Below are 14,680 nucleotides of genomic sequence, written 5' to 3'. Positions count from 1 at the left end.
AACCTTCAAATGATTGATGGAAAATTAAACAATATATAAAGTTTTAAATTCTTCACCAACTGCACCTAAATTTAATCCAATCATAACAGAATGGAAAATAATTCCAAATTCTAAAACTAAAAATGCAGCAATTTGACTCTTAAAACTTCTTTCTTTGAAAATACTTGATTCATCAGTTGAATTATCAAAACTTTTTTTCACATCGTCATTATTTCTTTCAGTATCACTATTAACTTGAATTAATTGATCTTTTTCATCATTTCTAACAACTGCATCCATAATTTCTTTATTCCCCACATGAGTTGATTGACCATATTTTCTTTCAACATAAACATCAGAAATAACATCAATTAAAAATATAACAAAGACACTAGTCATTATAATTGTTGCACACCAAGGGAATGCAGACCAATTACCATTAGATCCAACACATGATTGACCACCAATTTCAAGATAAGCAGGATCCATTAAATGAATGAATGCAGTTGCTAAAATAACTCCAGAACCAAAATATCTTGCAAATATATAAAAATATAAAGGTAATTTTAATTTTTTAAAACTTCTTGCTAATAATGGGAATATAGTAAATCCTGTTGATACAAATAATATAACAAATATTGAAGAAATTCTTGCACCTAATTGACCATTATATTCATTTTCACCAAAATAAACACCTTGAAGAACACAAGTTTTCCATGCATTATCAACATTTGGATCTGTTAACAATACGGTATCAGGGTTTAAATTTGACATTTTTTGTATGAGTTGATCTTTTGAATTATGAGGTTTTATTGTTCTAATGTTCCATTGTTTAGTATAAATTGTTTAGTATAAATACTAATAAAACTTTTCCAAATATGTATGAGTTGTAATTGTAACCATTAAAGTTGAATATACCACACTGTCTATTCTTGGCTAAAAGATACAGGTAGTTAAAACTAACGATCAAAATAATTTGATTAAGTCATAATGAAGTTTATATTAAACATTGGTATGACTATTGTTGAGTTAATCCATATCCTTTACTCTTTTGTATTCAAAATAATTCAAACTCTTAGTGATTGAATTGTTGTTGTTTTATAGATTTACCAGCTTAATGAAGTTACCAAAATCATTTTCTTCGCGAATCGAGATTTGGTCCGTTCTAAATCTAGATTCAGTATACACTTAAGCATTAATTACACTGAATGTTGAGTTATCGGAGCTTAATTCTTTAATTGATTTCTAGACAACTGTACTTTGATCATTGAGATTCTATTATAACTTATTGTCAACTATTAATTCCTTATTATATATTATATTGTTCATACACACCAAATATCAACCATTGTACAATAATTCCATTATACTATTCCATAAAAAATCACACATAAAACCACAAGATACCATCGGGCCCAAATTATCCTTATTTAATATCACATAAAACTAAATTTTCATGAAATTTTTTACAAATTCTTTCTAAATTTTCAATTCCAATAGATTCTGGTGATGTAATTATAATATTTAACCCACCAGTCATTGTAGAAATTGCAGTGATTGAGAAATCATAAAAATGAACATTAAAATGTTGTGTAAACATTGCATCAATAATTTGAAATTTATCATTTGATTCACTGTTATTTAGGATTATACCAATATTTGAAAAAGTTGAACCTGTTCTTTTATTCATAATTTTTGGTAAATCAACATCTAAATGTTTATTTTTAATCATTTTATCCCAACCTAATATACCCATTGAATATAAAGGTTTTTTCAATTTTAATGAAATTTTTAAATCTTGATTAATTTGATTAATTTTATTCCATGTAATTAATTTCATTGGTTTGGAAATTTTACTAAAACCTGATACATTTAAACCAAATTTATATAAATCTTGTTCATCTTTATTAATAAATTGACGAGAATCCACTGCAATACCTAATAAAGATTTTGATGATTTATAATATTCATCTTGATATAAAGTATAATTCCAAATAGATTGAATGAAAGGTGTTAAAGTTAATTTAACATTATTGAAACTATTTTTTGATAATAATGATTTAATTTTTAATAATTCCATTGGATTTATATTAACTCTATAATGAATATTCTTAAGATGACCTTGAATTAAAGTTGATGAACAAAAAAGTTTTGGTTCAATTAATGAATTATAAATATATCTTGGTAAAGATTTAATTGATGGAATATGATTCATAAGATCAGTTATAGGTTTTGGTAATTCACCTAAATTCAAATGATCTTGTGAATAATTGAACACGATATCATCATCATCACTTAAAGAATCCAAGTCCAATTGATTAAAAATTAATGATAATTCATTAAAAATATTTTTACCAGATATTCCATCATGTAAAACATGATTTGTTATAAAAATTAATGTATAATCATCCAAGATTCCTAATCTCCAAACTAATTTATTATCTTCATATGGTATAATTAAATCATTTAATTTATTTAATAAATCTTCTTGTAATAAATTTGAATATTCAGGTCTTAAATCCCAAACCAAATCATTAAATTTTATTTCATCAATAATTTGAATATAATCATAAGGACGAGGTTTTATATTAATTGGAACATTTTGAGTAATTATTGTGGAAGCTAATATTGGGAATTTTAATATTAATAATCTTAATGAATGGAATAAAATTTTAAAATCATCAATTTTTTCATTATATTTACACATAACGAAAAATGATTTATACATTTTTTGACGTTGTAAAATTGCAAAAAAATCTTCTAAAAAACCCATTTGTCTTGCATGATTTTTTGATAATTTATATTTTAAATTTGATAATGATTTTGAATCATTTTGATTGATATATTTAAATGACATATTTGATGATGAGGTTAAGAAAGTAAATTGTAATGATTCAAATAAACATTTCTTGTGTTTATATATATATATGGGCCCTTGAAAAAATATATTCACGCGTTAACATTTCCTTTTCTTCCAAGACTAATTAAGGAAAAAGATATGTACTAGAATCATGCACAGTACTATATAGTGACACAGTACAGAAGCCTCACGTTCATATTGCAGCAAAAAGATCTGTCATGTAGTATTAATGGTGATTTGTATTGAGTTATTGAATTTTGAAAAAACCAATGCTTTTTTAACAACCATGTCATCATATTAAACCTTGAATACCATAAACCTTCAATGGATATATTCAATTGATATACTATTGTTGATTGTTGAAGTTAAGTCTTGATCTGTGTGTCTCACTAAACAAGGATACATAATCATGCAATATTGATGATCTTTTTGTTAACGATTGAAAATCTTTCACCTTGTACAAGGTTAAGTACAAGGATTATTCATCATATAAATCAGAATGGTATAAAAGTTGAAACCAGCCATACATGTGCACTGTGCAGTACAAGATCTGAGAATTGAAATTTAGTAGACTTCAACAATTATCATTTGTTATTGTTTTGGTGTTTGTTGTTTTGTTGTTTACCACCTACAAAACCTCTTGTTTATGGTTTTTTTTTTCAGCATATAAATCCGAATATACCGATTATGTAAGTGATGATATAAGCGTATAGTAATTCAAAATATTTTCAGCTACTTTTAATCATCAGATTCATCAAAAGATTCTTACATGAATTGTGGGTTTTATATTACATCAACATGTTTATTTACACTATATATATATTATGAGTCCATGGATTCATTTCACGTCCATATCATTACAAAAATAAGGGGGTAAAATAGTCGACCATATCTTATATGTACACAGACTACTTAATGATCAACTCATAACTTAACCAACTGAGAATTATACGGTTTAAGGATTAAAAAATTAAATAACTTCAATATGGTATACATAACAAAACCTAAAAACAGTTTTAAAAATATATTAACATATGATAAACGGCTAAATTTCAATCGATTTGTTCTTCCGTTAGCTAATATCATTTGACTATATATATAAGGTGTAATTCTAGCTAGAATTAAATTGATCAAAGAATTATCAAAATGATCCCCACAATCAAATGTCACTCAACTAATTGAGAAAAGCCCCTCCTTAAGCTTACATCGTAGTTTATCCAATCCGGAGAATATATGATCTATATAAATTATCAACAGTTGACTACTATTTGTACGAATATTTCCCCATCAAGAACAGACATTTCAATCAACATGTCTTGGATTTGAATAAACGATCCAAGATTTATTATAAATTATTCCACGATTTTTAAATAATTAATGCCAGAATAAATATATGGAATAACCTCATAAAGATGTTTCTTAGATACCACTTGAAGCATATGATTGACGTTGAATTACTTGTATATTATTCACATTGTACACTAGTACTTGTTATGTATCGCGAATACACTTTATAAAACAAAGGGAAAAACTTTCAGATATTCAACAAACCTATACACTATTATTCAACTGTTAATTGATTATCGATGATTATTTTACGAACTGATTATAGATTTCCATTGTTCGGGATATTTAGTTGACCGATATTACAACGAACAGTATAGTTGGACAATTGTTGGACAATTTACAGAAGGCTGGATCCACTGGACTCACAGAACTCACTGGAGCCAAGAACCAAGAACTTAAATATCCAAATGTTGTTTTACCTGACTATTTTTTTCCCTGAATGATTCAATTTTTCTCCACAAATTTATACATATCAAATCTTATCAATTGGGTTTTATCAAATTGTTGATCAAATTTAAAGATATCATTATACGAGTTGTTCCAAAAGGTAATGATTATATGGTTGATGAAGACAATATAATATACCATCAAAATCTCCATTCCAACTTTAATCAAATCTCAAATTATCAATTGCATTTGTCCAAAGTTTAATATGCTCTCCATGTTTTTTTTCCATCTGTTTGTCCTTCCTTGGCGGATGATATAGCATACAATATTATTTCCAAATTTGGTGATTAATCCATAATCCATCATATATAAATGATAAACTGAACCCTGTTTCAACTCAATCCAATGATCAATCAATCACTTCTGTTCTTCAAGACTTTATTAACAATGGGTATTGAAAAATCAGCTGAAGGTCCAGCTTTAAAACTTTATCAATTTTTAGATAAATTTCCAAATTTAACAAATGTTGTTATTATTTGTATGATTTCATGTATATCAGGTTTAATGTTTGGTATTGATATTGCTTCAATGTCTGCATTCTTGGGTCATGATTCTTATTTAGAATTTTTCAATTCACCTAAATCTGATTTACAAGGTTTTATAACAGCTTCAATGTCATTAGGCTCATTTTTTGGTGCTTTAAGTTCAAGTTTTATTTCTGAACCATTTGGTAGAAGAGCTGCTTTATTATGTTGTTCATTTTTTTGGTGTGTTGGTGCCGCTGTACAATCTTCATCTCAAAATGTTGCACAATTAATTATTGGTCGTTTAATTGCTGGTTATGGTATTGGATTTGGCTCATCAGTTGCACCAATTTATGGTTCTGAATTAGCTCCAAGAAAAATTAGAGGTTTTATTGGTGGATTATTTCAATTTTCTGTTACTTTAGGTATTTTAATTATGTTTTATGTTTGTTATGGATGTGGTAAAATTAAAGGTACTGGATCATTTAGACTTGCTTGGGGTTTACAAATTGTTCCTGGAATTTTATTATTTATTGGTATTTTTTTCATTCCAGAATCTCCAAGATGGTTAGCTAAAAATGGATTTTGGGAAGATTGTGAAGCTATTGTTGCAAATATACAAGCAAAAGGTAATCGTGAAGATGCTGATGTTCAAATTGAAATTTCTGAAATTAAAGAACAATTATTAATTGATGAACATGTTAAAGATTTTACTTATGGTGATTTATTTAAAAAAAAATATATTAATAGAACTTTTACTGCAATTTTTGCACAAATTTGGCAACAATTAACAGGTATGAATGTTATGATGTATTATATTGTTTATATTTTTGAAATGGCTGGTTATTCAGGTGATGCAAATTTAGTTGCTTCATCAATTCAATATGTTTTAAATACTTGTACCACAGTTCCAGCTTTATATTTTTTAGATAAATTAGGTAGAAGACCAGTTTTATTATTTGGTGCAGCTGCAATGATGACTTTCCAATTTGGTGTTGCAGGATTATTAGCTACATATTCTGAACCAATTGCAGATTATAATGGTTCAGATACTGTTAAAATTCAAATTCCAGATTCTGAAGGTGCAGCTGCTAAAGGTGTTATTGCATGTTGTTATTTATTTGTTTGTTCATTTGCAACATCATGGGGTGTTGGTATTTGGTTATATGTTTCTGAAATGTGGGGTGATAATGTTTCAAGACAAAGAGGTACTGCATTAGCAACTTCTGCAAATTGGATTTTTAATTTTGCAATTGCAATGTTTACACCATCAGCTTTTAAAAATATTACATGGAGAACTTATTGTATTTATGCAGCATTTTGTGCTTGTATGTTTGTTCATGTTTTCTTTGGATTCCCAGAAACTAAAGGTAGAAGATTAGAAGAAATTGCACAAATTTGGGATGATAAAATTCCAGCTTGGAGATCAGCTTCATGGCAACCAAGAGTTCCATTATTATCTGATAAACAGTTGGAAGATAAATTAACAACTCAACATAATGAAAATACTAGCGGAATTTTAAATTCTGATCATGCTTCAAGTAATGAAAAGGAAATTGTTGAACATGTTCCAAATAAAGAAGTTGTTTGAGATATCAAGTATATATAGCTATAGTAATGAATAAAATGGTTTTTAATTGAGTATTATTATGTATTAATTATTATATATATATATATCTATAGACCATTCAAAACCTCTTTTAATGTATTTTCTAATTCTTTAATGAATGATTGGAAATTATCTTTAAATTCAGGTACACATCCAATAACAATATTAACTTTTTCATTTGATGAAGCTAATGATTGCATAATAGATGCACCAATTAAATTATTTGATTGTGAAAATATAAATTCATTTGCATAGATAGGGAATCCATTTTTTGAATCACGTAAACCTAAATTTGAAATTTCTAATGTTGGTATTCTGGGGTTTGATATTAAATTTTCCAAAAGATTTAATGGATTTACATAACTCAACATTCCAATTAATTCACATGATTTCAACATATTGGATTTTTGTAATGAATTGTTTATAAATTGACATAAATCCCAATCAATATTTGATGATGATGATGGTGGAGGGATTAAATTTAATTGAATAGCTGCAACAAATAATCCATAAGTTTTCCTATATTCAGATGACAAAATTGACCTTATATTAAATGGGATTGTTATATTAACATTATTATCATTTTGTAATTTAGCAAATGAAATTAAATTTAAATAAGTCCATAAACTTGTAAACTTAACACAATGTTGATTACCTAGGTTTTTTAATTTTTGGAAATCATTTGAACTAATTGAAATAATATGCTTTTCAGTATGGAAAGTTTGTTCTTTATGTCCTCCATTTTCAACGATCCAACCAGGTTCTAAGGATTCAAATTTGGATAATGAATTAGTTTTAAAATAGTTGACAATTGAATTCAACCATTTTGGTGCAAATACTTCAGTGATTTTAGAACTTAAATGTAAATATGATGGTTTTATAATTTGATTAAATTCAAATTCATTTGGATTTAAATCTTTTGAAATCTCGTTATTGTTTAGAATTTGTAACAAGTCTTCCAATATTAAAGCAGCTGTAGTACCATCATATAATGTATGTTCACAAAGAATATAGATCCATTGATTATTAACCACAACTATTTGCCATAAAGTTTGTTGAATTCCAAATTCAAATGTTGTTTCATGTAATTGATTTAATGTTGTTGTTTGTGGTTCATCACTTTCAATGAATTGAATTGAAGTTGAAGGGAAATTATCAAGTTCTTTAGCAATATATGCACCATCAATCTCAAATATGTTTAATCTTAATTTGGTTCTTTCATTATAAAGTTGATTTAAAGCATTTGTGATTTTCTTTGATTCAATTTTTTTATTAAGATTCATACCAACAATGAAACATGATGAAACATGTAATTCATTTCTATGATAATGAAACTTTTCAAACAGATTAAGTTCCTGATCTTTTTGATAAACCATTTGGTACTCAAAGTATGATATAGGTCCTTAAAGAGATCATTTTAGTGGTGTGTTAATATGGTTTTATATCAACAAATTGACCTAGCCCCTATTAATTACCCCTATATAATATTTTTTTTTTCTCGGAGAGTACTGTAAACTACAAATCTATAAAAATTCGATGCATCAGTCAATAATTCATATATAAGCCATATTATTCAATATGTTTATCAAAATGTTTTCAAAACTTCTTCAGTTGAACTGACAGTAGCATAACCAAATTCTAAAGTGGCAAAAACAGAAGCAGAAACTTGAGCAGCATTAACAATAACACCATCAAATTCTAAATCTCTTGTAGCAACAGCATCTTTTGGAACAATGACTTTAAACCCCAATTCAGCAGCAGATCTAGTAGTACCTTGAATACATATATGAGTCATTGCACCAACTATAACTAAATCAGTAACATTCTTAGATCTCAAAGTTTCTTCTAATTTAGTACCAACAAATGAATTTGGTGAATGTTTAACAATTACAAGTTCATCATTGGTAGGTTTAACTTCTGAATTGATTTCAACACCTTTTGTGTTTTCTCCAAAAAATGGTGCTGGATCTGAATCAAATACGTGTTGAATATGAATAATTTCAATATCATTATTCTTTCTAGCAGCTTCAAGTAAAGTTTTAGCTTTTAAAGTAGCTTCATTAATACCAACTAATGGGAATTTACCATTTTTATCACCAAAATAATCATTTTGAATGTCAATTAAGATTAGAGCTGTTTTACCCATAATTGAATTAGTAGTTCTGAATATAAAATTATGATACTATATGATTTAGATAATATAAATTGATATATATTGATAAGGGATCGATCTAAAGTATAGTTTAAAGGTGTGGCTGAATTGCAAATGATATAAATATATATATATATCAAAACCATAGTCTTTTATTTTGTTCTTTCTCAAAATTGATCTATGAAATATTTCGATTGAACGGTATACCAAGAGCTAATTACTAACGATTACAAATCAATTGGAGCTCAACGTCACAGTGTATTACGTTACACCACCTTGATACCATTCACCCCCATTGACCCTTCACAATATAGGTGTACCAAATATTCTACTATTCAACGGGGTTTAGAGCAAGTAAGACATTGAGAATAGTATATGTCTACTTTTGTAATTTGTAATGTTTATATATATAACAAAGTATATTGATTAAATTTAAAAGAAGAAGTAACGTCATGGTTTATATGATTGGGTAATTTGTGAGAATAGTCACGTGTAGACTAATGAGATCACATGATTAGGGCTGAGCCCTACACTCTCATATAATTGATATACCTTGAGGCTTGTACCGAAGGATATTTTAACGAACGTTGTTTCTGGTGATTTCTGAGAATTCCGGAATTGACCATTATATTAGAAACGTCGTACCATATGTATAATTTTGCATAATCTATAATTGGGTCAACAATTGATGCCGGACTGATAACAGATGCTCGCGCGCAATTTACCCAATGAGAACATACCAACTTGACAAATACGAGAATACAAAGTACCAAGATTCATAGTATTATTAGCGTATTCTATTAAATGAACTCTTGGAATAATGGAAGCAACTGGCTGAAGATAATCAACCAGTGACCACTAATCACCAAAAGCTGCCTGTTCACTCCAGAGTCCAGACTCGTCCAGACTAATTCAGACTCGACGCGCAAAATCAATCCGCTTTTGATCGATTTTATACGGCGAAAATCAAATTGGAGATAAAAAAAAAAGAACTGATAAAGATGATCAATTAATCAATTTTAATCATTTGAACCCGGACTTTATTAGCGAATACAATCGTTATCATGACGTTATCACAGTACAATAGTATGATCTCAAGTAATCAATGATCTACACATGTTCAAAGTGTTGTGAATTTATAAATATTGTTCAAGATGCTACTTTTTAAATACACAGTGCCTAAACATATTAAACATTAACCAATATGAATGAAAAATTAGATTCAACAAACATCAATCAACATGATGAGAATAAAGGTGAAGTCTTATCAACTTATATATCACCTATTCTTTCAAATGGTAAAATAAATAGAGAAGATGCTGATGAAGCAATGAAATTAGCTTTAGATTTAGAAGGTCAAAATATTGAACTTGATGAAGATACTTCAAAAAAATTATTAAGAAAAATTGATTTTTGTTTATTACCATTAATTGGATTTTTATATGCATGTCAATTTATGGATAAAACAACAACTTCATATGCTGCTGTTATGGGTTTAAAAACTGATTTAAATATGATTGGTGATCAATATTCTTGGACTGGTACTGCATTTTATATTGGTTATTTAGCTTTTGAATTTCCTGCAAATGCTTTATTACAAAGATTCCCATTAGCTAAAACAACTTCAACATTTATTTTCATTTGGGGTGTTATTTTATGTTTACATGCTGTACCAAAATATCCTGGATTTGTAACATTAAGAACTTTATTAGGTATTTTTGAAAGTTCAATCTCACCAGCTATGGTTATTTTAACAAGTCAATGGTATAAAAAAGAAGAACAATTCATTAGAACTGCATGTTGGTTTGCTTCAAATGGTCTGGGGATAATTATGGGTGGTGCTATTGCATATGGTTGTGCTCAACATGCAGAAACTTATTCATTTGAAGCTTGGAAAGTTTTATTTATTGTTACTGGATTAATGACTATTGCTTTATCTATTGCTTTTTTTTTACATATTCCAGATACACCATCAAAAGCTTGGTGGTTAACACCAACTGAAAAAATCTTAGTTGTTGAAAGAATTAGAGATAATCAACAAGGTTTTGGTAATAAACATTTCAAAAAATATCAATTTAAAGAAACTTTAATTGATCCATTAACTTGGTTATATTTTATTTTTGCAATTGTTAGTAATATTCCAAATGGTTCATTAACAAATTTTGGTAGTATTTTATTATCTGAAGATTTTAAATATAATAAAAAAGAAAGTTTATTAATGAATATGCCATGTGGTGTTGTGGAATTTATTGGTTGTATTGGATTTTGTTTATTAAATTATAAATTCCCAAGAATGTTAATTTCATTTGCTGCAATGGTTGTTGCATTATTTTCTTCATGTTTATTAGCATTTGTTGAAAATAATAATAATGCAAGATTAGCTGGTTATTATTTACAATATGTTTATCCAACTACAACAATTTGTGCTTTATCATGTTTTGCATCAAATACTGCAGGTCATACTAAAAAAATTTCAACAACTGCAATTTTTTTCATTGGTTATTGTATTGGTAATTTAATTGGTCCACAAACTTTTACAGAAGCTCCATATACAGGTGGTAAAATTGCAATTGTTGTATGTAATACTGCAACTTTAATTATAATTTTAGCTATTTATTTTGTTTATATTTATTCAAATAAAAAGAAAGAATCCAAATTGAATCAATTAACTCAAGATCAATTAGATGCTTTAGAAAATTCAGAATTTGCAGATTTAACAGATAGAGAAAATCCAAAATTTAGATATAGTGTTTGATATAGTTTAATTGTTTAGTTTTAATATACTGTATATATTATTGTTTGATCATTCGTACTATTAAGTTGTTTCTACCCCATCTTTAATATCCTTCGGACCTGACTTTCGGATCACGATCCTTAACAATAAATTTTCATTTAAAGTATATAACTAAACATCAAACCTTCTTATTTTTTGGTTAATCAACAAATCAAAACCAACTTTTCATAATGATTTCAAATGCTTAATTCTCATATTAAATGGCTTGGTGATTTCCTCTTGAAACAATGGTTTTTCATAACATTAGCAGTTTTTATCGTTATTGCTAGATTTGCACCAAATTTTGCAAGACATGGAGGACTTATAAGAGGTGAATATACATTTGGTTATGGTGCTCTAGCTATAATAGTTTTACAATCAGGTTTATCTTTGAAAACAAAAGATTTAATGAAGAATATGGGTAATTGGAGAGCTCATTTAACAGTTATAATCATATCATTTTTAATTACACCATCAATAATGTTTGGAATTTGTTCAGGTATAAAAGCTTGTAATAATAAAGAAATTGATGATTGGATTCTTGTTGGATTAATTGTTACTTCTACTTGTTCAACAACAATAGCATCAAATGTTGTAGCTACAACAAATGCAAATGGGAATGTCTTATTAGCTGTATGTGAAGTTATTTTAGGAAATACATTAGGTGCATTCATTTCACCTGCTTTATTACAAATGTTTACATCAAATAATACTTGGAATTTTGCAAATCCAGCTTCAGATCAAAGTATTCAACATCTTTATGGCTCAGTAATGAAACAACTAGGAATAGGATTATTTATTCCATTAGTTGTTGGACAAATTATTCAAAATATTTTTCCAAAACAAACAGAATGGTTTTTGAAAACTTTTAAAATGAATAAAGTTGCAAGTTTTTGTTTAATTTTAATTATGTTTAGTTCATTTTCTACTGCTTTTTATCAAGATGCTTTTAATAAAGTATCACATATTTCAATTATTTTCCTTGTATTCTTCATATTAGGAATCTATATATTTTTTTCATTCATATGTTTCTGTTGTGCAAGACCAATAATTATTAAATGGATTTTCCCCGTGGAACCATCAGAAAAATCATCTAGATATTATAACTGGGGTTATAAATTTTTTAAACCATTTTATTATAGTAGAGCTGATACAATTGTTTTGGTTTTATGTGGTGCAACAAAAACTTCAGCTGTTGGTGCTTCATTAGTAACTTCACAATATGGTTCACATTTTGAATTTTTAGGAACATTATTGGTTTCTTTGGTATTATATAATGCATTTCAAGTTATTATTTCACAATCTTTTGCTCCATTATTTAGAAAATGGGAATCTCATGATCATGATAATGAATCTTTGGAAGAGTTTACAACAAGTACATCAAGCACAGAGACTATGTGTTGATCAATAGATCACTGTTGATTAATGTGATCATTCAAATATTTATATGGTATCTAAGATTTTCATAAAGATTAGAATATTTTTGATTTATATAAACATATATCAATATTTTTGAATATATTCGAAAATTTGCTAGTATTATATATAGTGTGCCATCTTATTGATCATTACATCTTAATAACGGGTCACATACTATGTACATATATTATCCAATCAACGTAGCATATTCTTCATTGTACACCTAAATCCATGACTATATTTACTTAAATTTTCATATTTCAATGCTATAGGTTAAAATTGATTGACTTTGCAAATTACTATTTACTACCAGCTGCTCCTTGAACGTACTACCTCTTTAAGATCCCGCAGGCCGCCGCTACCCCAGATCTATTGATCACTACTAGTCCCAGTTGAGGTTTCCTCAAGGCCTAGTCTCTATGTCTAAAGCATCAGCCCTTAAGGATGACTCATTTTTTTACAGTCATTTACTTATAAGAGCCTAGCAGTCTAACTCTCTTGAGTCTCAAGTCTTGAAATTGTTTTAATATTGGGTAACGTTGTCCGAAAACACGAAAAGGTGTATAATTAATTAGTTCTCCACACAATTATTTAGATCAGCGCTTAAAACAAACCACCGATTTCTTGATGATATCAAACTCCCAATTTCAATGTTTTTTATTCATTAATGATTTAACTACAACACACATTTTACCGCTCGAGATTCACATCTTTATTCCATTTGTCGGTTGTATAACATCAGCTATTTGTCATGAGTGTTCTTGATTCAACTATCCCTGAGAGCCATTCTGTTAATATTTCATCTATAATAGCAACCACTCAGAATCCAATAGATCCTGATAACAATGAAAACAATGTTAAAAAAAGAGTTCGTACAGGTTGTTTCAATTGTAGAAGAAAGCATAAGAAATGTGATGAGCAAAAACCAGTATGCAGAGCTTGTGTTTTAAAGAATAATGTTTGTGAATGGCCTGATCCAAATGAATCAAATAATCCAAAGAAACCTAAAAGACGGAAATCTTCTTCTAATGAAGTTTCAAACAAAAGATCAAATTCCAAAATGGATCATCCAAGAAGATATTCATATTCATCAATAAACTCATTATCAAGAGAATCAACTTCACCTTCCAATCATTCTGATACTTCAATAACTTCTAAGAGTTCTGTTGACAAAGAAGAAAGTATAAAAGCTATTAATGATTATTCAAAAAAACTGGAAAATATGGAAAATTCTTTAAGCAATAAAGCTTCCACATCTACATCAACACAAACACCACCCACTGGTTTCATTAATTCTGAAAACTTACCAGTAAATACACCTTCATGGATCTTTACACCTTCTGGATTATCAGATTCATCCAATGTTAATCATTCAACCATTTCACCAAAATCAAATATCCCAAATCAAAGTGCTACACCAATAACTGATCCAAAACCAGGTGATCAAGTGGTATCTAATCCAGTCAATGATTTAACAAATCTTTCATTCATTTTAAGCCCCACGTCTAGTCATCTTGATATTTTAGATATTGGTGATTTACAAAACACATTTAGAGATTATATGTTTGCAAATGCATCAGAACAAGTTAATGATCCGTTGAATATGGTCACACCTATACCATTAATCAAT

General features: G+C 28.0%; 7 protein-coding genes across 7 annotated transcripts; 3 read left to right on the top strand and 4 right to left on the bottom strand.

Annotated features, from left to right (window-relative positions):
* Positions 1-24: 24 nt before the first annotated feature.
* On the bottom strand, positions 25-753 carry BN7_6719 (Zinc-regulated transporter; the record flags this gene model as incomplete). Its single annotated transcript, XM_011272739.1, has 1 exon — positions 25-753. One exon carries the CDS (start codon positions 751-753, stop codon positions 25-27), a length of 729 nt encoding a protein of 242 aa, XP_011271041.1.
* A 652-nt stretch (positions 754-1,405) lies between these two features.
* On the bottom strand, positions 1,406-2,707 carry BN7_6718 (Alcohol O-acetyltransferase 1; the record flags this gene model as incomplete). The annotated part of the gene is made up of 1 exon (XM_011272738.1): positions 1,406-2,707. The coding sequence occupies one exon, from the start codon at positions 2,705-2,707 to the stop codon at positions 1,406-1,408; it is 1,302 nt and encodes a 433-aa protein (XP_011271040.1).
* Positions 2,708-5,020: 2,313 nt separating this feature from the next.
* Positions 5,021-6,688, top strand: HGT1B (sugar porter family MFS transporter; the record flags this gene model as incomplete). The annotated part of the gene is made up of 1 exon (XM_011272737.1): positions 5,021-6,688. One exon carries the CDS (start codon positions 5,021-5,023, stop codon positions 6,686-6,688), a length of 1,668 nt encoding a protein of 555 aa, XP_011271039.1.
* An 86-nt stretch (positions 6,689-6,774) lies between these two features.
* BN7_6716 (uncharacterized protein) lies at positions 6,775-8,082 on the bottom strand (the record flags this gene model as incomplete). The annotated part of the gene is made up of 1 exon (XM_011272736.1): positions 6,775-8,082. One exon carries the CDS (start codon positions 8,080-8,082, stop codon positions 6,775-6,777), a length of 1,308 nt encoding a protein of 435 aa, XP_011271038.1.
* Positions 8,083-8,291: 209 nt separating this feature from the next.
* On the bottom strand, positions 8,292-8,852 carry BN7_6715 (cysteine hydrolase family protein; the record flags this gene model as incomplete). Its single annotated transcript, XM_011272735.1, has 1 exon — positions 8,292-8,852. One exon carries the CDS (start codon positions 8,850-8,852, stop codon positions 8,292-8,294), a length of 561 nt encoding a protein of 186 aa, XP_011271037.1.
* Positions 8,853-10,062: 1,210 nt separating this feature from the next.
* BN7_6714 (allantoate permease family MFS transporter) lies at positions 10,063-11,613 on the top strand (the record flags this gene model as incomplete). Its single annotated transcript, XM_011272734.1, has 1 exon — positions 10,063-11,613. The coding sequence occupies one exon, from the start codon at positions 10,063-10,065 to the stop codon at positions 11,611-11,613; it is 1,551 nt and encodes a 516-aa protein (XP_011271036.1).
* A 219-nt stretch (positions 11,614-11,832) lies between these two features.
* BN7_6713 (bile acid:sodium symporter family protein) lies at positions 11,833-13,035 on the top strand (the record flags this gene model as incomplete). Its single annotated transcript, XM_011272733.1, has 1 exon — positions 11,833-13,035. One exon carries the CDS (start codon positions 11,833-11,835, stop codon positions 13,033-13,035), a length of 1,203 nt encoding a protein of 400 aa, XP_011271035.1.
* Positions 13,036-14,680: the final 1,645 nt, after the last annotated feature.

This window comes from Wickerhamomyces ciferrii, contig 00325 (assembly GCF_000313485.1).
Source record: "Wickerhamomyces ciferrii WGS project CAIF00000000 data, strain NRRL Y-1031 F-60-10, contig 00325, whole genome shotgun sequence".
Lineage (NCBI taxonomy): Eukaryota > Fungi > Ascomycota > Saccharomycetes > Phaffomycetales > Wickerhamomycetaceae > Hansenula > Hansenula ciferrii.
The sequence above is the reverse complement of the archived record's forward strand: the minus strand, read 5'-3'. Positions and strand labels throughout refer to the sequence as shown.